The sequence below is a fragment of the Lichenostomus cassidix genome, chromosome 11 (genome assembly GCF_008360975.1).
Source record: "Lichenostomus cassidix isolate B80296 chromosome 11, HeHo_3.0, whole genome shotgun sequence".
Classification (NCBI taxonomy): domain Eukaryota; kingdom Metazoa; phylum Chordata; class Aves; order Passeriformes; family Meliphagidae; genus Lichenostomus; species Lichenostomus cassidix.
This window is the reverse complement of record NC_139492.1, coordinates 6482894-6505978: the sequence shown is the minus strand read 5'-3', so window position 1 is coordinate 6505978 and position 23085 is coordinate 6482894. Positions and strand designations below refer to the sequence as shown.

Below are 23085 nucleotides of genomic sequence, written 5' to 3'. Positions count from 1 at the left end.
GCATATGGCCTCATCTAAGCTGAACATCACACAAATTTTTCTACTTCTTTGGTTTTGGGTTTTCCTAAGATTTTACCTGTGTCCACACGGCCTGAGTTCTGTGTCTGCTACCTCATCACAGCAAAGTGTGCAGCAGTTCTCTCTGATACTCACTTGCTTCAACAAAGCCAGGCGCCTGTGTCTGAAAAGAGACAGAGAGAGAGAGACCCCCAAATGTTAGTTTGGCTCAAAGCAATCAGATTCAAAACTATTCTGAGAATTGCATCAAGGCCAACATAACACTTGCCTGTGCTACACCACAATGCTGATAAACATCGACCACAATTTCCCACCAAAAAAGGCTTAACAAACCCAGAGACCTGCAAAACAGTCTTTGATTCCCTATTCTGGTCTGTCAGAAAGGGACAAAGAGGGAATTAAATACCAATTCTCCTAGTTCCCACTTGAAGAAATTCTTCTTTTGTACCTGGGTACTTCTACAAGTTAAGAAAAAAGACCCCCAACAAATAAACCTCACAAACCCATTCATCAACAATATAAAGAAACCCTATAATACTCTAACAGTTTAAAAGAATAAAAATTGAAAATCAAATCAACAGCCCAGTATGGCAACAGCAACAAGGGAGAGTAAATAGATAAAAAAATCCTCATTTGGTGAAATAAGACATTTCTCACCTGGAACACACTCACAACACTCATCAAAACTGCTCAGTGGCAGGGTGATGTGTCTTACCCCAACACCAGATGCACTAAATTCACCACAACTCTACACAAACCTAAGTTAAATCCTGTGGTGGATAATTAGGGTCCACTCACATAGGCCTTTGTCTTATCTCCTATCACTTTTAAGATGATCAAAGCTATCTTTTAATTTAGGATTGGCTTATCATTTTCAAGCAGTTCAGGCTGTAGGGCAGGGATGATCTTTGTTTGCTTAAAGAATAACAGTGTCCAACCTTGAATGGAGCCTTTTAGTCCTATTGCATAATAAATGCTCTGTAACACAGGAGGCCAAGTTTCACCAGTCAGGCATCAACAGGAAACCAGTTTCCCCCAGTTTGTCTCTCATCTTTTGGCACAATCATATAACAGCTCTCACAGCCATTGCAACAACAGTGCTAGAATGACATCAATCCCATCTGAGCATCAGCTAGAAACTGCAAACTCCTCATCCTATGTTGGACACTACGAAGACAGAAGAACTCTTAATTTAAAAAGGGAGGGTGACAAATTTATACCTAGTAGATCATCCTAAAGATTAAATCAGACTCGCACTGAAAGCACCTGCAGTCACAACAGGAGTAATTTACTCTGGCTATATGTAAGCACAGAATGGTCTTGCAAGTTGCATTTGATTTTGTCTACATAAATATAATATCCCAAGCCTCAAACTGTGCCAATGTGTGACTCCAACCCAGGAGTAAGGCTTTTTTTTTCCCTAAGATACTTAAGTACCTCAAATACACTTGATCAGAGCTAGATAATTAAAAACCAGTCTCTGAATTTTATTACATCCAGGGGTATCTCCTCCAACCACCACAACACCACTTAATTAGTTGTGTAAGATCATTTCAAATCACATATCAGCACCAGTCTGAGGGCCATCTTCAGACAAAGCAGGAAATCCAGGGTACACCACATTCCAGATTACACTGTATGCTGTTACTATTTGTGTTCCAGTAAATTATTTTATTAATAAGAACTTAAAGCAGACAAGCTGTTAGTTTTCAGTCCTGCCACAAATTTCATAAAAGCTACAGAAGAATGTATGCAAACCTGTTTCTATCTGGTTTGAATTATATTTAGGCAGAAAAACTCTTCTAAACTTCAATAAACTTTGTTGGTACTATAATTTACAAAAGGGGAGGTTTTCATCTGAATTAGAAAAGTACAATTTCAAGACTTACCATTGTTCAGCATCTCCATGCTGCCAACACCACAAATTAGGTCAATTTTAAATAGGACATCTTTTTTTTAATTAAGACTATACCTCCCCAATCAACCTAATCATTCTAAGATGGCAGGAAGTACTTTTACTAAAAACAGCTTACTGTGTGGTACTAGTTAATTTTCATTTAGCTTTATATTAAAAACCATATTTTGATTTAATGTATTTTGCTTGCCTATCTCCTGCCCTACTGATGAAATTGCACTGGAGCCTATTGTCTCAGCCATATATAAGAGTGACATATGGAAGTATGACCCTGTAAGAAATTAACTTCGCAACTCAGAAGCGAACCATTTTGTTTCTCTGCATGCAAACACAAAGACAGGAGGATTACCTGGGCAAAATTATTTTCTCTTCTGCTGTCAGAAAGGCATGATCATTGAAGGTACTAAACTTCATTGGTGGTGGGTACTTGAAGGGCTTTGCCCCAAAGTTGAACTCACATTGTTGATAGGACATGAAACTTGCTGCAGCAAAAAAGCCCGATCTGCAACATGATGAACAGGCATTTTAGAATGACTTAAATAATAGTAGAGCTTTCCAGACATGTTACTATTACCATTTAAAAATACACCCTGAGACAGATACAAGTTTAATACCAGTGTTTTAGAGCTAGTTGGGAAAACAAGTTGCAGCTGCACATACTTACCTTGTTTAGGTCTCAACTCCTGAATTTACTATCAAGATTTATCTGAATTTCCTATTGAGTCAGGCAATAAGGCTGCCCACACTACAACTAGGATTAGTCACACTTTTAAAACCACAACTATCACCTCCTTCAAATTTACTGAAAGGGCCCAAGTTCAGTAATACCCCGAGTTCTAACAAGTGCTCAAGTTTATCAATTGCATACTTGAAGAACAGAGCACTGAAAGCTGAATAAAGAAGATACTCAGCAACTCTTTAAACTGAATTACTCTTTGCCCGCATCTTGAAATTTATTTTGATGACAAAACATGGATGAAATTATTAGCACAGTAGGAATAATTTACAAAGTGCTGTAATGTTTAATTAAGCTGCATAAGAAGCTGCTTTCTCAAGTATTACACCAGCCTATCTTTCCAGAAGTAAAAGGCTGAACTTCCCTATGAGAGAGGAGTTACCCATGTGTTAATTTTAACAAGAGTTGGCAAAATAAGCCTAACACCTGCCTGCAGTGCTACCAAGAGACATCCTCTGATGAATATTCAATGTGCTGCTCCAGGAGCTGGCCCCAGTGAATGAGAGTCAGTTAACAAGCTCTCTCCAACATTTACAGGATAGGCTTTATTTTTTAGAAGATAAATTCCTCAGGCACCAGAAAATTGTTCATCTTTCCTACAGCCTCATTCCATTTTAATGCTATGCTAATTTGACAGTAGAAAACACTGAGTTGAACCTACCTTTGGGAAGTCCAAAGCATTTATTTTGGACCCTGAAATCCACCTGTAAAATTACATCCTTCTTACTCATTTCTAAGCAACTTTCAACAGGGAAACTTGCTTAATGCTGGCTTCAGGTAAGTAAATATGAATTTACATCTCAAATTGGAAACTCCTCATATAATTAAAACAATTATCCACAGAGGTCATGTCCTTCCAAATGAGAAGATACTTACACAGCAGATGAAAATACTTGCTTCTCAGCAGGAAGCTGGTTTCCATTTAAATAGAAGATCATTTGCTTTTCTTGCAAGTCTAGTAGAAATCCTATTGTGTCTCCTTACATGCAAAACAAAAATAATTTAAAGATTTCACTTCTGTTAAATGCCAACAGCTGAAACAGTTATTGTTTCAAGTATCACATATGTCACTGTGAGTTGTCTTACTTAAAAGGAACTGTTTGCAAAAGCACAAAAGAAGAAACATTGATACAGACAGTAACAAAAAAAAAAAACAAACCCAAACCAAAAAAACCCCAGGAGAAAAGAGAAAAAAAATAAAGTATTTTAGTCTGCCAGAGCATTAATACTACATAGTTGAAGTATTGCAGAGTATTTGCCAAAGCCAGAAGAAAGCTGCACTCTGTCACTCCTTGGCTATTTTACACCTGTTGAAGATAGACTTTAGCAAGTGGGTGTTATGAGGAGAAATTTCCAATATGCTTGTGCTATTTATTTAAGAGGTGTTTTAATTTAGCCATCCTTGGGGGAAAATTTTAATAGAAGAGAAGGCGGCACAGTTCACACAAGCATGGCATGCACAGAATCCTACCAAGATTTCAAAGCTGAGATCAAGAACAGAACTTTGCTGTCCAAGTAGTTATCCAAGAATTTAAAGTAAGCAAGACAGTGCAACTCCTCCTTAAAAAAGAAAAAAAAAAAATCTAATTCAGAGATCAAGGTTTTTTCCCTCCTCTAAAACAACTCTTTAAACCCAGAAAGGAAGATTTCAACCCTGTTGTGTACTGGAATGAAATGACTAGAAAAAAGTCCAATGATTAAATGTCAAATGTTAATTGGTGCTATGATTTTTACTCTGCATTTGAAAAGAAAAAGCATTTAACCAACAGTCTCTTTATACAGACTGGGGAACAAGACTGTAGTGCCCACTGTGCACATTTAAACCACTGTTAAAGACACAGTAATTATTAAACCTTTATGCTCATCAGGATTAGGCAGTAACTGCTCTGTTCACACCTACGAACAGACACCTGCAAGGGGAGAAAATCCTGTGCAGAAATCCAGTTAGAATAAACAGCAGAAGACAGACTGGATACCTTCTTTCCAACAGGGATGGGAATGTGGTTTACTTCTGGCATTATACCAAATCAGCTGCCGGCAGCCATCGTACGCACAGGAGTATTCATCGTCCCCGATGCCGTAACCTTCCTTTAGAAAGAGAGTACAACATTTCAGCCTGCAGCCACTCCTCACACTTTAGAGGGGATAAAGTGTATTTTCATTCACCTAAACCACTCTTCCAAGAGCAGGAAGGGTTTCTCCCTCCTCCATAAAGGCAATTTTTTTTCTTCAAACTAGTCTTGCTTTCATTTTTACATCAAAAGGGAATTTGTTGGGGTGAGGAGGAAGGGAGAAGGGGATATTGTTTCCAAAGTGTCTTCCATTCTCTGTGACCTCAAATCATTCCTGTCTGCTTAAAGTATTTAAAAATCAGAAGGCTAGTGCCCAAATAGGTTATTTTTTCATCTTAAAAAGCCACCACAGAATCATAACCACTCCCTTATCTTGAAGTCCCAGCACCAAACTCATAATACCTTCCCCCATGAGATAACCACATGCCATCAGAACCCACAGTAGACAAAAAGAACAAACACACAGCCCCTTCACCTAACGCTGCATATTGTGTCCCTTTCAGTGTCAGCCTCCCTCAAACTGTGAAAACATTATTATCAAGTGACAGTTCTAAGGTCCAAGGCAAACACAAAACCGAGAGTTTCAGAGTGAGAGAAAAATCTGTCATGTAGCAGAGCCCAACCATGAAACCCAAAAGCATTATGGAAGGTAAGTAACTTCCTCGTGCTCAGCATGATTTGTCTGGAGTGTAAATGCCAGACAGCATCTGATTACACAAGCCTCCCATGTCCCAAATTAAAGCTAAGCCCAGCTAATGGGTGTTTAATGTCATATTTAGGACTAGTCTTTTTGTTACAGATGCTGTAAATAAAGAGCATATGGCTTCTGAGGCCTGTGTTTGTGACATACCCAGAGGATAATATCCTTGCATTTCAGGTACACAACTGATGAACTTAAATAACAGCAGCATTTGGCCTCCAGCAAAACAGCTGCAGCAATAGAAAAATCATCCTACTCAGATGTGACATCTCCTATTTTCATACCTTGTACAGGACACACTCACAGAAAAATGCACATAACTCCAAGCTCCTTAACAGTAAGTGGGGAAAAAAAAAATCTTTTAAGCCTCTTAGCAGTCTAAAGGCAGACACATGGCCTTTTATTTCAAACAGTTTCTGTTACACTCAGTGTCTACAAGGACTGTGCTCAGCACAGGACCACATGATGTTTGGTTGGTTGGGGTTTCTCCTTTTGTGTTTTTAATTTTTCTTTCACTTAAATTACACTTCAATTCCATGCTAAAAATGTGGAACTGGACTTAATCGGACACAGATATGTGCATGCTATACATCAGCAGAAGAGCATGCTATTTTCATGAAAATTAGAAGAAATGGAGCAAGACCCCTGAAATTACAGGAATACTTAAGTTAAATGGTGAGAGAAGCTACTCTTGCATTCCCATTGGGTTTCTTGCCACTGGTGTTTGTTTAATCTCCTTAATGTATTTCTCTCACACCCCCACAATCAGTATTTACTCACATGTATGTATTTGGCCTATCTTCATATTAGCTTCTGTATTTGACTCAGCTGTAGAATGACTTTCTATAATAATCAGAAATGAGCAGTTTTAACTGCTTGTCTCTACATTAGATACATAAGTCTTCTCCTAAATTAAATTCCAAGCAGGAACAGAAAGCCACACAATTGAACAGTAAGCAGGGCTACAGGTGAATTTCTCACTCAAGCTTAGGCAGTAGAAATATCAACTTAAAGTCCCAGCACTGTTTCCATTCTCAGCACTAGGCTAGGCCTAACATATCTTTTGTCCCAAAATTCAAGCTTGCACTTCAATGAACTTTAATGGTCATTTGGAAGGCTGATAATACGGAAAATTAAATCTAAACTGAAGTAGACAAATTTTTTTGGGTACTAATCATTACTCTTTCTTATTAAGGAAATACTGAAACAAGTTATACTATAGCATAAAAAGCATACAAAGTTTCTTACAGCTATTCAGCTTTACCATGAAGATTTAAGAAGAAAGAAGACCTAGTAACATCTCCATGTTTGGACTTCACGTGAACATGGCACATTTTGTTTTAATGGCTACCAAGTACATAATCTTGGAAGTAAATAGTAGGTAGAAGAATACTTAGAACTAAGATATAAAATTATCTGGATGAGAAGGACAGTAAAGGAAACCATAAAATAAGACTGTGTACTTGATCTTTACTCTCAGGAAAAAGCTAGAAGGTATAGTGTTTAATCTTTTTGTAATCCTTATTTTTAATTAAAAAGAAGCTTTTGCATTCCCAGACTGCACCATATTGCTGCTACCAGCAAGTCCAATGATACCATGTTACCCCAGAGTAAATTTGAGTAATTTCCCTTGTGAAAGTTAATTTAATAGGAAAATATGTTAGCAGATGATCAAATGGCTGCTTGGTGACCTGTGTCAAAGACAGTGCATGAGAAACTGCTGTTCCTAGCGACTTGTTTACTTCCAAAACCAGTCAGTAACTACTGTTATCTAAAGAATTTCCAAGAGATTATGCTACAAGAATTAAGCTCCCTATAGTTTCCAGACAACAGCAAGCAGACAACAAGCTGTCTCTGCTGCAGCTCTGCATGACTTGGGTGAACAGTGTCAGTCTGTAACAATGACAATACTGACTTCTCTTGTACCACCAAATTCAGCAAAAGCAGCTCTTCTTGGACACACAGAAAAATTGAAGGAAACAAGCAAGTGCTCAGTTACGAGCGCAGAATAACCAGAGCTATTTTCACAGATGTTGTTAGAAAAATAGTGATGTTACATCACCAGCTTGATGACATTACAGGTACTCACATGGTTGAGAAATTTGCTGTCTTTGGTTGCCCATCCTATCTGCATCACTCCTGAAGTAATGACTGTAACTTCATAGTACCAGACTCCAGAATCGACACAGAATGTGCATCTTACGCTTTCAAAGGATGAGGCATCACATCTTGCCTACCAAAATCAAACAAAAATTCAGTGTCTACAGAATTAGCATTCAAACAAGCACCTTTCTTCCCTGGATCAAGTTTCTTGCATATAAGAATACACTAACAATTTTAGAGGCATTTTAGACAAAGTGACCTCTTTATAGCACTAGTTGTCACACAAACTAGTGAGTAGGCAAGACTGAAAATTGTTCAGTGGTTAAGCCACAGGCAAAAAAAAAAGGTAGAAATTTGACAGAAACAATTTAAAGGTTTAAAGACTAAGACAACCAGGACAGGAAAGCCTATCATTGGTTATTAACTGATTCCTGGTATGAAGGACAAGGAGGCATTTCATATTAATTCATAAAAATTCATCTCTAAGTAGTCAAACCAGTTTTTAGAAGGAGTTAGAGAGGAAGGAAAAACTCCACGTGGCCAAGACAAAAATCTGACTGCTGTGAGCTTTTCAAGATGAGACAGGACAAACAATAGAATATTTTGACTAAAATTGTTCACAAAGTAAGTGAAAAGCCATCTGACTCTTACGAATCCTCCTCACTTCCTTCAAGTTTTGGGACACAGAGACAGGCATTACTTTAGTGTGAACATTTCTACAATTGGAATCAGCGTGGTGACGTTACAACCCTCTGATGACAAAGCAAGTTTTCTGTACAAAGCTGGCAGACAACTTGGATTCATTCTAGAAAAATCACAGGAGCAAGTGCAAAGCAAAACCAGCCTTTTTCTTCAGCCTCTTTTTCAGGTTGAAAACACAAAACAATTTCCTACCTCTAATCCATGTGGTGAGATCTTCAGGTACTCACTGACATCGTTACTGTTCAGCATAGCCCTAATGTTGGTCAAGTCAACCTTCTCATATGTAAACTGCCTGCCTTCTTTTAAAACTGCAAAAAAAAAACAAAACCAAAAACCCAACCAGTTTTAGTTACTGCTGCTATAAAACTTGATTTTAAGGATTTCATGCACTGATAATCTCTCTAGGATCCAGGTAATTTCTGGCATAACTGAATTAAACATTGAACTTTTGCCTGCATGAAAACAGCTTCCAATACATTGTGTGTTAAATACCCTCTAAACATGAAAGCACAACCTGTGCCTCTGACTAGAGCTCCCACAATCTAATTAGTACTTGCAGGAAACCCACAGGCAAATGGAAGGCATCCAAGTTCACACCAAGATGCCACTGTTTCAGGATTTACCATTGTATTTGTATATTCAGTGGAGAGAGTTTTTCTGATTCATCACAGTAGAACAGCTTTGGAGATGGGGAAGAAGGGGAAAACAAGGATTTTTACCCTCTCATTTTTAGGCGATGAACTTAGAGCTGCTTTAGCAAAGAGCTTCCCTTTCCTTGCTTCCCCTTTCCACATGGAAGGAGCAGAAATATTTGTCTAGCCAGGTGTCAAATTGCTGACACACACACATTAATTTACAAGACAAAAATCTATCTTAGGACCCTTCATATAACCCAAACTTGCTACAACACTTACACAGACATTTACTAAACATAGCTGACATTGGCTTTCCATAAGCTGACTAAAGCCCCTAAAGCCCAACAGACCTTTTACCCAAATTTATCCAAAAGGCATTAGAAAACACAAGGTCATTAGAGTTGCTGCACCCTTGAAACCACAACTAAACAAGCAAATTCAGTGATTTTTAGTAATCCAAAAGATAGACCTAGAGAACTGCTTTGCCAAACACTTTTTACTTTTGATCACAAAAATCAAAAAGTTTTACTTTAGAAAGTCTTTCATAATTTTTTGAGCCAGTGCATGACTAGGGAATGACCACAGGAGTGACCACCACCAGGACATGTCAGCAATCCAGATGTTCTACAGAGACAGAGCTGCACTGTTGAGCCACTCAGCACATTTGCTGAAGTGGGGGTTACAGGAAATTGGTGCAAAGAAGAATTTTCATTGCAGCTCCAACTTGCAGAGTACAAACCACTTCCTTTCAAAAACATTTTCCTTGCCAAAATTTTCTTTCCATGCAATTACACTGGATATATTTGTTGGGGTGTTTTATTTTTGTTTCGGTTTTTTTTTAAGGAGGTATTACAAATGCAGTCAGGTACACTAAACATACAAAACAAACACAAAGCAGTCCTCCATCTCTTTGGAGAAGTGATTATGATTAAATGAATCCATCCCTTTGTTATACCTACACAGATTGTCTAAACTCCACTGGGCACAGAATCCAACCTGGCGTTTTAAGTAGTCTGGATTATCTGTCCATTTCTCCAGCAAGATGAGTTGGTCGCTAATGCACGAGTCAGAAACTGTCATTTTATTTTCACCTGCAATTTAAGAGCAAAAAGAATAATTTCTATAACTTAGGGATAAGTTTAGTTTAAAATAGTAACATCCTACAAATGCAGTAGAACTCCCTACACACATCTAAATCTCAGTATTAAAAGCACCATGGAATTCTTTGCCCAAGCAGATGTGGAATCATCTTCGTTCAGATTTACCACTCAGCACAGAGCTGCATCATCAAGAGACTGATCATGGCTGTTCTCCATCTCTGCAATACCAATTTATTTCCTTCCAAGTAAAGGCCTCATAAGTCATTATGTAGTAATTTTTAAGACGAGAAGGACCGAGTTTCAGCAAATCTCTTAAGGATTTGTGGGTGAGGGTGTCATTAAAACAAAATACGTTTTTCCTGCCGACAAACTCCCAATCCCAACTGCTGTCCAACTCTAATACAGATTTATGTCACTGACAAAGGCCTCATGTCACAAGTCCTTCTACAACAATTTCTAGACAGGGAAAATAAATTTCAGCAAGTATCTCAAGGGTTTTGAGGGGCAGAGGGATGTCACTACAGCAATCAATACCAATCCAGACTCTCATGCTCTCAAGTGTCAGGTAAAGCAAGTGACAATCATGCAGCAGAAGCCACAGTGTGACTGTTAAGAGCAGTACCAGGCCAATACTCACTTGTCTGTGCAAACTTCTCCAGTGCTATTAGTGCAAAAAGCATCACTGTTGGGTGGGACTGGAAGTTCTAAACATGGGCAGTAAGAAAAAGTTATTTAATAAATACCCAGCACAGATGGACAAGAAGAGCTGCAAGTCTGTTACAGAATGTTTTAGGTTCAAAGGAGCCTCCAGAGTTCCTGTACTCTACCCTCCTGTGGAGAGCTGGTTCAAATAGATCAGGCTACCCAGAGCTTTGTTCCATTTACTTCTAATTATCTCCAAGGATGGAGATTCCACAGGCTCTGGAATCTCAGCTTTCTGTAACTTACGCTACTGATATTTAGCAGACATGACTCTAACTTTTCCCAATAATAATAATAACTTTAAAATTGCATTATAATTGCTATGTATGGATACATACAAAAAGATCAAAGACACTTACCAAGCTGTGAAGTAAGTATTCCAATATGCCTGGGCTGAGTAAGCCTATGCTTGCAGGACCTGCAAGAACATCAGGAATGAAATCCCTCCATGGGAATTACCACATACCCATCACCACAGATCTTTTAAACACAAGGTAACAAATTAAAGAACATCTAAGAACTTCACAGTAAAGCAAAACTGTAATATGAAACAATTATCATTGTTCCCAGTAAAATACTTGGTGTACATCTAATAATTACTCAGTTACTGGCACATTACAGTCCTCTTCAGTTCACTGCTCTAAGTGGGTACAGAGTTCTAGCCACGCTTCTGAGATTTTGCAGTAAGACTCCAGCAGCCTCCACTTAGCATTTTCATGCTCATTACTTTTGAAGAGACTGTCTCCCCTTTACTTCCAGAGTGAATGTGTAAAGACCAGCTTCGTTTACCAGTAGCCCAAAATAAGTAAAACTCAGCATCTGATAGAGCCAACTTGACAGTTAATTATGCAGCTTGCAGGAGCACTAGAGCAAGCAGCCAATTTATAAAACCTCTGAAATAGTGTCCACTTAATCCAGAGACAGACATGAGGGAATCAAACTTTGGCATCTACAAACTCTTAAATTGCAGTGGGTTCCAACATTTCATTAATAGATTTGTTGCCTGAGTTACACAATGAGATCTGTGTCCTCTAAGATGAACGTAGGTACAGTATCTCATTTTGATTTATTATAATAGGGTAGAAATATTGACAGTACAAAAATACTTCGAGACCTCTTTAACTGTTTTTTGACAGAAATACAGAAATTTTTAATAATCATTAGGTGACACTGGACAATCACTTTATTCCTCTATTTCCTGTCCACTTTCAGAAAAGGAGCAAAAAACTAGATACAAAACAGATTATCAGCAGGAAGGTAACTTTATAATCAGTTTCCAACAGTGTACTAGGAATGACAGGGAATAAAAATTCTACATGAAAAATCACCTTAAAATAGAATCTCAGCAATTTTCTTTTAAGCAGCACAGAAGAGAACCTTTTCAGCTAACTACAATAGAATAAGACATGTCTATTGGAAAAAGCATATTTCTTTTTTGTTTCTATACAGCCTCCAAGACCACTAACTTGATATTCCTGCCTACACTCTAGAGATGTGTCCTCAGTAATTCATGGCCAGAGTGGATCTGCAGAAGAGACTGATCACCAGGGTTAAGGCAATATAACAAACAGTGATCCCCAATCACTAATTACACATCAGATTTGTGAATGGCTCATTCAGACATTTGAATCAACCAGATTCTGTCATGCGTGGTACTCCCTCGATGCAGAACACCATTCAGTTCTAAGGAAACATTTCTGACCTCATCTGCATTGTGGGTTCTAAAGCAGAAGGTGCTGCAGAAAGCCAAATGCCAGCTGTGAGGAGAACCCCAGGGCTTTACCTGCTAACTTCTCTGCCAAGCAGCCAAGCACTGCAGTTGTGTTCCGGTGCTTGGCAGGGTGACAAGCATCCTGGCAAGCAGCAGCTCCACTCAAGTTTAATATTTCAGTTAACTTCTGTAATGCATCCTGCAAAAGAAAAATCAGAAATCTCCTCATTACTGACAGATACGGCTCCCCACAATTTAATATCATTCAACAGATTGTTTTATGCTACATTCTAAAGTCAGCATCATATTACACACAGCATGGAGTGGTTATCTTCTAAGATAAGATAATGAAGGACAGACGAGAAGAAAAGCTCAACAGACCCAAGAGTTGTAACTTCAAAATTACTACCAGATTGTTCATTGTGATCAACAGCTCAGGACACTTCTGGACATACCTAAGTGAGCTCCCTATAGCAACAGGAACCAATCAGCACATATGGCACCACTGCCATCTGATCTGTTTCCAGTGTCCTAAAACTCACACCATTTCCAAAAGAAAAGGATGCTTCAGATGTTAGAATTCAGGACTAAAGAGACATGCCCCAAACAGCCCACATTCCCATCATAAATTTAGGATGTTGTCAGCTTTACAGGATGTCAAACTGTATTCTTGAGAGCCAAAGCGTTTTTCTGTAGTCACACAAATTTAGTAAGTAACCAATGAGGGTAATAAATATAAAATGCCATGCTTTGACTTGCTTTGTTCAGGCAGTATGGTATGGATAAAACTCAAGGTAAGTCTAGAGCATTAATCTGCATTTTCAGGGTAGTTAGGGGTTAATCTAGAGCCAGAACAAATCATCCCACAGGGAGAACCCCACCCTGAAAAGTTCCAAATCCTCCTCAACTTTCCAGACTTCATGAAAGTTTCAGCTGATTCAGATTGAAACTGCATAATCTCAGGCAAGGATCTAATTAAAACAGAAGAACTCCTCATATTGAAGTCATCAGCAGCCATTTGGAGGAAAAATGAGCACTGCTCAAGCTGAATAGATGTGTTTTTTTGAACTGTGTTCTGAGCCACACTCAAATCAGTTGACTGTGCTAGAGTCTGAGGTCTGTACAGAGATCACACTGAAAAGTAGTTATGTTCTTAAAAGGAAAACCACAAAAACAGAACTGATGAACAGGACTGAGCTAAGTGGAAAGAACAGAGAAAGAAGAAAGAATGACTGAGCTACAGACTTGGGATGGAAAAGACTCACTAAAGCTACAGACTTGGGATGGAAAAGACTCACTAAAATTAGACTCTTGACATACCCTAATACTGCTTTTAGCCATTATTAGAACTGTCAGAGAGATCAACTATTTTGAGTTAAATAAAGACTTTATAGAGTAAACAGTTTACTGCACTGCCCTTTTAACTTTATGGACTTTATAGCCTGCAATAACAGAAAATGAAATACAGCCTGCTGCTGCTCTGCAGCGGTCATGGAAGTGAGGCACTGACTTAAAATCCTTAAGACAAAAAACTTAACACTTATCCTGTATAGAAAGAAAATGATCAGCAGCACACACTTTACTGGGCTGCATGTGGCCAGCAGACCCCACAGCTGCAGCTCCTTGTGCTGTAAAGAGACTACACAAGAAAAACCACTGTGCACCCCAGAAAAAAACCACACCTCATTCTTTTTCTCTTGAGAAGGTCAACTATTTTACAGCAAACTCCTTAAAAGCACCCAAATAAGTCATATGGTTTTTGAAAAACAGATAATTTGATTGCCAAGAATATTGTAGAGTCAAACAAAAAATCCTAAACCACTCTCCCTATGGTGCATTCACAGTGGTCTCTATTTCCTAAATTCGTTTTTAAAGCAGACAAAGTTTCTAGTCATACCTTTGTTCTCAAAATAATTCAGCAGTCTATTTGACAGTCATAATACATTTCTCTTGTTTAAAAGTCTCAGATAACTTTAATAAATAGCTAGAGGCAACAAATGAACTTCAAGTTCGAGAGCTTGACCAATTCTCTAGCCACTGATGCAACCAGTTTTTTATACCCCTAACACCACCAATGGAAAACTAAAATTGGTTGCATCAGGAGCTTGAGAAATGAAAGCTGCAATGACGTGATCATCAATTTCTGAAGAAATGAGATCATGACAAACATTTGAAGACAGACAAGTTCTCTGTACAAACATTATGTTTAGCATCTTCAATACCTGAGGCTGTCATTCACACACCTGCACCAACACAGTATGAACACCTCAGATCATCTTTTGCCCAAAACCAGATTAGTGGCCAGTAAAACAAAAGTATTCTCATTTGCCAAAACCACATATAAATATTTCATCATTTAAAAATGTCATTTGTTTAGCTTAACACACCCATTTGTGCTGCATTCCTCATGTGCAGGGGAGGAACAAATTCAACAGTGACTTGTAAATGTGCAGCTTTGCAAATATAAGAACAAAAGAGCAGAACTTGTGCAGCTTTTGCAGCACCTGCACACCCTCCCTGCACAGTGGAAGTACCACATGGCAGGAGACAGTGGCAAGAAAAGCAGCCAAAACCCAAAGGTCTCTTGTTCCTTCCCCATGGACCAAATTTATCTTTCTCTAGAAATGCTTCTAGCATTAATTAGCATTTAGACACCAGGTCACCCCAAATTACTCAAATTTGAATGTTACACGCATTTTCTGAACCACTATCAGTCTTGCATCACTGAAACCCACCCAAAGAGATCATGGGTGTGGTAGCCACAAATAACTGACATTCAGCTACAGATAAATACATTTGCTTTTGACTCACTTTTGTTGGCAGTGGACATTCATCAAGTAGTAGCGTTATAACAGCTGGTCCCAGGGGATCTTCTAATGGAATAACTCTAATTAAAGATTGGACAACTTCCAACCAGCCTTCATCTGTCAACCACAAAACAGAAGTCACGCTCAGAATTAACAGTGCAATTTGGAACTGTTCAAAATACATCCCTAAATCTAAATTGAAAAATCCTTAAAACTTCCCAGTCAACTTACTGACACTAAGAAAAACAGTTTGCTTTTTACACCATCTTAGTTTGTAGTAGTTTAGAAGTCTAAATTTAAGAAAGAAAGAAAAAGTTTACAACAGCTTGGGTAATAGTGAACACCTCCACTGTCTGCAGAATTGTCTTGCCCAGGCCAGAGCATCCTTTAGTTCCCACTACTATTAGGAAGGAATACTCATGGTGGTATGGACAAATATTTTGTACTAGTGTGATACTCAGAGTTCAGCATCCAATGACAACTCTTAAGTGTTAAATGCTTCATATGCAATGACACCGAGGAAATTTTTCTTTTAACCAGAATCAGATCACTCCTCCTGAGTTCTCTCAAGTAACAGGAGCCTCAGAGAAACTCTGAGTTTGTCCCTTGCCTGCTGGTCTAAAGAACATTTGCTTTCCTAAGGAACAGCTCTCACTGTTGAATGAGTAGATAAGGGCTTTTACTTGTAAGCAGCCAATAATCCACATAGAAGATGTTAAACTACTCAAAGTAAACAGACTTGGATTTACAAGAAAGTAGCTCCCTTAGAAATGAAAATAAAGAGAGTCTGTATCTGCATACAGGTGAGTGAGGTTGAAGAGGCAGCACTCCCTTCAACAAGGGCAGCACAGCAGTAACACATTGGGGTTTGAGCTCTGTTAGCACATTCCCCTGAAAAGTATTTTATTGAATTGCTATCATATCTAACCAGGTTGATTAACTTACTTCAATACAGAAATATTATTTCCTAAGACGAGTACCAACACTTGTAAGTAGAGAGAGAAAAATTCACCTAAACCAGAAGTTTGCTCGAAGTCTTAAGCTGGGAGAATTTCTGCTACTGTAGCAAAGATAAAACAGCCCTTGCACAAACACTGCTTGTCTTGCAGGAGCACTTAGGGACAGGGCTGGGACAAATACACCAGTAAAGCAGAGGTCTAAAGTCAGCAAAACTCAAACCAAAAGGAGCATGGTATTTGCCAGCACTGGAGCACATGGGCTTAGCCCATGTCTACATACACGTACAGGTTGTTCCTGCCCCAGCTGCAAACAGCCATTCTTTGTGGCTTATGGTTTAATGCCACCACAATGTGTTTGTGGCCATCCATTGGCTGCTTCTGGAGAGTTCACATGGGAAGTTTAACGGAGTTCCAAAACAACTCAGGGCAATGCAATGAGCTCAGTGAAGCTCTGAAAGGCAGAACTGTGTTCTGGATCCCACCTCCCCAGAGCTACAGCAAGTCCTAACACACCCCACTGGTGTACTTTTTTAAAAGAGGGGTTTGGGGTTGGTTTGGTTTCTTTTGCTCAGGAGTCACAATTGAAATGCCCAACACAATGCCTTGATACCTGTTTCTGCCATTTCATGCAACGTGATCATTGAATAAGGAGGCTCCTGGTCACTGAAAGAGATATTACACAGGTCAAAATTTATACATAATACACTGAATAAAATGATTATACACAGACAGAAAACAAATCCAGTTACCATTTACCAAAAGGAAGTTACACAGGCTGCAGATTGCTAATGTAATTTTCAGATCTGAAACACAGATGGGATTTCAGCCTCTCTCTGGCTCAACATCAACATCTGCATGCCTGCAACAGCTGACAAGTGAAATTGTGATCCACATCTGCATGTCTAAAAGCTGAACAGAACGCTTAGGCCTGGTGCTGTTCATTAGCAGGTTCTTTGCAGTACATAACGAGGCACTACATGTCAGAGGTCACAAAGTGAACCCAGAGCAGTGCACAAGGGGCATCTCTTCAACAGGATTTTTTTTCCCCCCAGAAATTCGCTGCTAAACATATAAATATTAAAACCACACCACAAAACTTAAAGGGAAGCCACCTAACAGCATCACAGTCTTCAAACAAGAGCTGTTAAAAGAAATAGTTAAGGCAGTTTAACAGAAAATATTTAACCAAAACCCCTCTCCAACATGAAAACCACAAAGTTCAATAGATCAGTTCCTCAGTTCAGGTTGCTGGAGTAAGGACACAAAGCCATGGACACATCTGTGTATCTGAGCAGGCACTGCCAGTGAAAGTACCTAGAGCAAAAGTCCAAAATCCTGTTCAGTAAGCACCTCCAGGTCCAGAAAAAGCTTATCCAGCATCATGTCCTAAAATAGTTTATCCAGTGCTCCTTAGGCACTGCAAACTAACCCCAGCCTTACACTTTATGCTCCATGCTCACTTTCCATCACACAGCTCTGAAAAGAAATTGGAAATGTGAAATACAGAGGAACTTTAGAAAATTTCAGCAGACATTAATTATGGAGATAATAAAACTACCTAGTTTGAGATATTAATCATAAAGAAAAGAATAATCTCAGCTTTGATGAAATATATATTATGTAAATACACGTATTTTTTTCTTACAAAAAGGCGAACACATTCTTAAATATTTCCACAAGAATATGCTGAAGTGAAGTTTAACCCATTTTTATATTGCCACAACACTTGAAACAAATAGTTGGGTTGTATTTTTTTTTAAACTCGAAGCGTATTTACCTTTCTTCTGGAAAGTAATCTGCCCAGAAGGTAAAAGAACTGCAGTACTGCAGCCAGAATTACATCAGGAGAAAGGATATAAAGATTCAAAGAAAGGAGAAAAAAAACCCAACAAAAATCCCAACCATAAGTACAAGTAAAGGCTATGATAAAAAAGAATTAGATTCTTATCTGCAAGATTTCTGATTTTGTCATGGGTAGCAGATGTTCACAGTACTGGCACTGAACGAAGGACAGTCATGTCCCACTGATTTGCCATTTTAACCACTTAATTTCCAAATATCCCCTCCACCTTCCTCATTTTGAAACAAAACAGCTATTTTAGTAATTTCTTAATTTGCAAGGCAGCTTTTCACATAAGCCCCAGAAATTAGAACTTCTACTTCTAAGTTTATTAAACTTCTAGATATGAAAGATAAAAAAACCTGGTTGTCAGATATATTTTGGGTCAGAACTTTGAGATTGGATAAAACCAAACAACAACAACAAAACAAAATGAACCCCAAGAAAAAACAAATAGCAAACAGGGAATGCAACAATTCATTGCTTATCACAGTGTTTTTCACTACAGTCTATATAAAACCCTCCATAAAAATACAGTAGCTTCAGGAATTTGTCAGAAACAGGACTCCAGGGGTAGTAAAATAACTATGGTTATTGTCCCTCAGTAGCATAGGAAAGCACTTACAAGATTACAAAACTGATTGCAAGACCCACAGGAACAGGATCAACTGTGCACAAAAGTGTTGTGAAACAGCTTAAGAAGCTGAACTTGGGGGAAAGGGGACAGCATGTGAGACTGGGCAGAGACTTTAAAAGATGTCTGCCACGATTTGAACTTAATTATCTGAAGACAGAGCACAAAATAAAACCTATTAAAAAACCAAACATACACCTTAAACGTTCGTGAAACACATCAGTACTGGAATTTCCATTTAAAGCCCTTGACAGCAGGAAGGCAAACTCCCCCTCTGCAGGCACATTCCAGAGTTGATGCAGGTATATGCATCAAGGCTCACTTATTCTGAGCCTCACCCACCTTAAACTCAAACCCCAGCTGTCAGGCTGGAAGAGTATTTTTCTTTTACTTCTGGTCTTTCCAATTCCTAGCCTGCACCTAACCCAAAAGGTGACGAGTTAACTTAACCTGTCATTTTTAAGGTCCTTTTAAAGCTTTGTAGAAACCAACACAAAACCATAAAAAATATTAAAAAAAGGATGAGCCCATAAATATCCCCCACACCCTTAATGGATGCTTTGAGCATGCAAGGAATGCAATACTGGGGTTGTGAGTTGGGCAGTCACAACATGTGATCTTTAAAAAGGAGTCAGACTTATAACTGAAAAGAAAACCTCAGTCTGTTTATCCAGGCTAACAAAGATCAAAGCTCCCTATTTTGCTTCACCATTTCCAAAGAAGTAAAATACAGCCTGCAAACAGAAAACTAGCACAACAACCAATTTTTAGGAGAGAAGTTCCCAAACTCTGGAGTGTTTATTGCTTCCTAAACTGTGTATCTGTGCCAGGTAAGAAATCCTGAGCACACTCCTCATCCCACATGGGTGTAGGCCCATACAGAAACTGTGAGAAAGCTCCTCAGCTGCTGGAAGAGGCTGTAGCTGGGCACTCAGGAGCTACTTCTATTACCTAGGAAGGGTGCTCCTCTCCTAAGCCTCCAGATGGAAACAGGCGGCTGCTTCAGGGAGGGTCAGGTGTAGATCGGTGAGAGGATGGAGCCACAGTTTGAGAGAAGACAAGAACATTTTCATTCATGTTGAATTATTCCTTGAGGAGGTACTTACTTATCTACCAACGTCCGAATTACAGCCAGTGTGTCAAGTACCAGCCCATCCACATTCTGTTTTTTCCTTCTTGGTTCATGAGGCCCTCGACCCCTCCTGGGTGGACGCACAGGGTCCCTTGGGTGGCTTCTTGCTTCAGGGATGTGTGCTCTGCTGTTCTCTGTCTGTCGGCCCTGAGGGTCCCCGTTGTCCTCGGCTCCGCTGTCATCGCGGCAAACACACGAGTTTCCCATGCTGCCTGCCCCCAAGGCTCCCAGGAAACGGGGAATGTGGTGCTCTAGAGTCAACAGCAGACCATGGAAAAGGCTTCTGCTAGCGTAGAACACAACCAAAGCAACTACAATCATCTAGGAAGTTTTAAGAGAAATGTTTGTGTGATCCTGGATTGTGATATTTTCGCATTCTAAACGTTGCTACTGGCTGGAACAAGTGGGAAGTTGGAGACTTAGTTGCCGACAGAATCACTTAAAACACACATAGGCCATCCAGAAGGAGGTCTGAAAAAGCAAACCCAAAACAAGAGTCAGTGTTACCACTGCTAAAGAACAACACAAGAATTCCTATCTTAGTAAACACAATTGGTTTTGGTGGGTAAAGCACCTAAGAAACAAGGCTTTACCTGAAGTCTATTGTGGGGAAAGGGAAAGGAAGGAAGAGGAGGAGGAGGAAGTTCCCTAGGAAGGGAGCTCTCGCCCACACACCATTCCTTTCTACACTACCTTTTGCCTGTAAATGCAGCACACTGCTGCCATTTAAATACTAAGTATCAACAAAACAGTTTCATTTACCCTTTACAGACACATATGGCTTATGCCACCCCAATAAAGGCTGTACACCTAATGTTTTCCTTGCACATCAGGAGCATTTCCAGACTATAAAATAGACAAAATTGTATACTAGTCTTACAGTTATGATTTATCTCAACAAACAATAGATTTAACAGACAACCATTTAGTCCACCTGTGCATAAACACACATTTTTGGAACATGCCAACATCTCCTGCACTCTCACCCAAAGCAGTTTAGTTCCTTAGCACCTTTAGAACCAAAGTTCACCAACGCTGAACTAAACAGGAATTAGAGACACCATTTTAATGCCTACAAATCTAACTGAGATTTTGAAATGGGTGTTGTGTGCCTGTTTGGATCTAGTGTCAAACCAGTCTTTCCTTTTTGAGAACGATGACCAAATCATTCTTCTCTTCTTCATTCAAATGGTTTGGATCACATACAGACCCAGCAGCAACTGATACCACAGGGCAATCTCTCCCAATCATTAACTTGAAAAAGCATGAGAAAAAAGATTCAAAGCCCTGTTTCATAACAAACTGTTTCAAGCCATAGGACGTATTTCTATACAACATTACATAAAGTCTCAGGTAAAATAAAACCCTACAAAAGATGTAATTTCACTACTTACACATTTCAAGCATGTCAGAATAAATAAGTAATTTCTATCCCTTCAAGAATCAAGTTTAACATTTACACTAGAAGTTATGGTGAATATCCTGTAATAGGTTATTACTATTCTTCAATTATTAAATAATCTCATTAACAGCAGACATGTAGCACCTTAAAATCAAAAGAAGGTCAAGGAAAGCTGACACCTTTCAAATATGAAAGGCCCCAGTATCGGAGCCAACTGGCAACTCTGCAATTGCTGGCTGCCCTTTGGGACAAGACCACAACAACATCTGGGAAGCCAGACACTGATCATATGAGCAAGACATATGATGGGATGTCAGCTGTCACTGGAAAAGCACTACAACTAAGCTCTCACACGCCCTTCTGTAGTTTGAAGCACATAACCTTCTTTTAGTACAGTGAAATGTTTAGTATTTAGAAATTAACTGGAGGCTAACTCAGAAAAATAAAAATCAATTCCTCAAGGGATTTTAATTGGAAAAAAATACAAGATCTTGACTTCCTGTTCAAGAAATTCCTAAACCACAGATCACTAAAAGGGTTTCAGCATCACATCATGCTTGCCCTATGCCCTAAGCAGTTTGGCTATCAGGCTCAGAGTCCTTCCATCTGAGCCAATACAGCTGTCACCTTCTCAGTCAGCAAGCCACAAGCTGATGAGAGGGTGCCAGTGCAGACTGCAAGGAGCTCAAACAAAATTGCCTAAGTTCACAACTGGTTAACTTTCTTGATTTTAAAAAGAACTAGTTATGTTAAATGCAAAACATGTCTTCCTAGGGAATATGTGTGTATTTATGAATCTGGGTCATTTAAGGGCATTTTAGTAAGATAATACTAAAATGTAAAACTGTCACAGATTTAGAATCTGAATAAAGTTGTTCTATAAGTTATGGAAATGCTAACACAGTGAATCTATCTTGTCATCAAAACAAGTATGAAAATGCTGTATTTTAGAGATTAGCAACGAGTAAGAACCTACCAAAAGAAACAAAAATAGACATATGTCAAGATTAAAGCTGATTATTGAAACGTAGGTTTTTCTGAAACGTAGGCTGGCAACTTAAAGCAGGACTAAAAAACAAGTAATTATGATCAACTCACCTGTAAAAGTTTGCTTGGTTCAGGAATGGTTGGGGGTGTTCACAAAGTGCTGTAGCAGAAGTGGATTGTTCTCCTCCAGGGCACAATGTCTTATCTGGAAAAGGCAGCACTCAGTAAGCCTTTATGGTGGGCAGTGAGTCATTACTGACTCTGCTTTCCCTTCTAGGAACCACGCTGAGGAGTCCCTGAGGACAGATGGAAAAGAAAGAATTCACTTGGAAACTCCATCTAAGGTAGATGTACTCCACCTCCTCCCTACACCTGCCATGACATCAAGCCCTGCTGTTATTTTCAGCTATATCCAGCCTTTACAGAGGGAATTCTCTCAAGGTTTCAAAACCCAGTTTGTCATCTACAAGCTTTAGGACTAGACACAGATGCAGAAAACTTAACCTGTTTTTTAAGCCTTGATATTCCAGACACCACAGCACCAAGTGCAGAGCAGCGACCAACTCCTCACCTCAAATTACTGCTTACACGAGAAGAGAAGCAATAGTATCTGCTCCAGATCACTCTCAAGTAGACACAGCAGAAAATAAAAGAACACTATAAAAGTTGATTAGATAACAGGAAGAGAGAAATGACAGGATAAACTCCCCTTATTTAGTAAAGAGCTCGGTTTGACAGCATTCACTTGGCTCTTGCTCACCATCACATACAAGGAGCTCATTGTCAAGCCTCAAACAAACTGAAAGGCTAAATAATTAGGAACACAAGGTAGGAGAGATTGTTACAGATCTGCTCACAAACCAGCTTGTCTGGATAGAGGACAAATGCAGAATGAAAAGTTCCACAGTACCAAGAAAAAACTTTTTAAAA

At 39.1% G+C, this 23085-nt stretch overlaps 1 protein-coding gene across 1 annotated transcript in view; it reads right to left on the bottom strand.

Annotated features, from left to right (window-relative positions):
* Window positions 1-23085, bottom strand: part of RSPRY1 (ring finger and SPRY domain containing 1) — a 37356-nt gene that overhangs the window by 3513 nt on the left and 10758 nt on the right. Inside the window, exons 2-15 of the mRNA XM_085071564.1 lie at window positions 22267-22451; window positions 19741-20237; window positions 16771-16823; window positions 15206-15318; window positions 12467-12593; window positions 11043-11101; window positions 10619-10685; window positions 9841-9972; window positions 8439-8554; window positions 7531-7674; window positions 4646-4757; window positions 3546-3648; window positions 2283-2435; window positions 77-181 (exon numbers count right to left, since the gene is read on the bottom strand). Coding sequence (XP_084927690.1) covers window positions 77-181; window positions 2283-2435; window positions 3546-3648; window positions 4646-4757; window positions 7531-7674; window positions 8439-8554; window positions 9841-9972; window positions 10619-10685; window positions 11043-11101; window positions 12467-12593; window positions 15206-15318; window positions 16771-16823; window positions 19741-20087 — 1631 coding nt within the window. The 5' untranslated portion in view covers window positions 20088-20237; window positions 22267-22451. The remainder of the gene's footprint in view (window positions 1-76; window positions 182-2282; window positions 2436-3545; window positions 3649-4645; window positions 4758-7530; window positions 7675-8438; window positions 8555-9840; window positions 9973-10618; window positions 10686-11042; window positions 11102-12466; window positions 12594-15205; window positions 15319-16770; window positions 16824-19740; window positions 20238-22266; window positions 22452-23085) is intronic.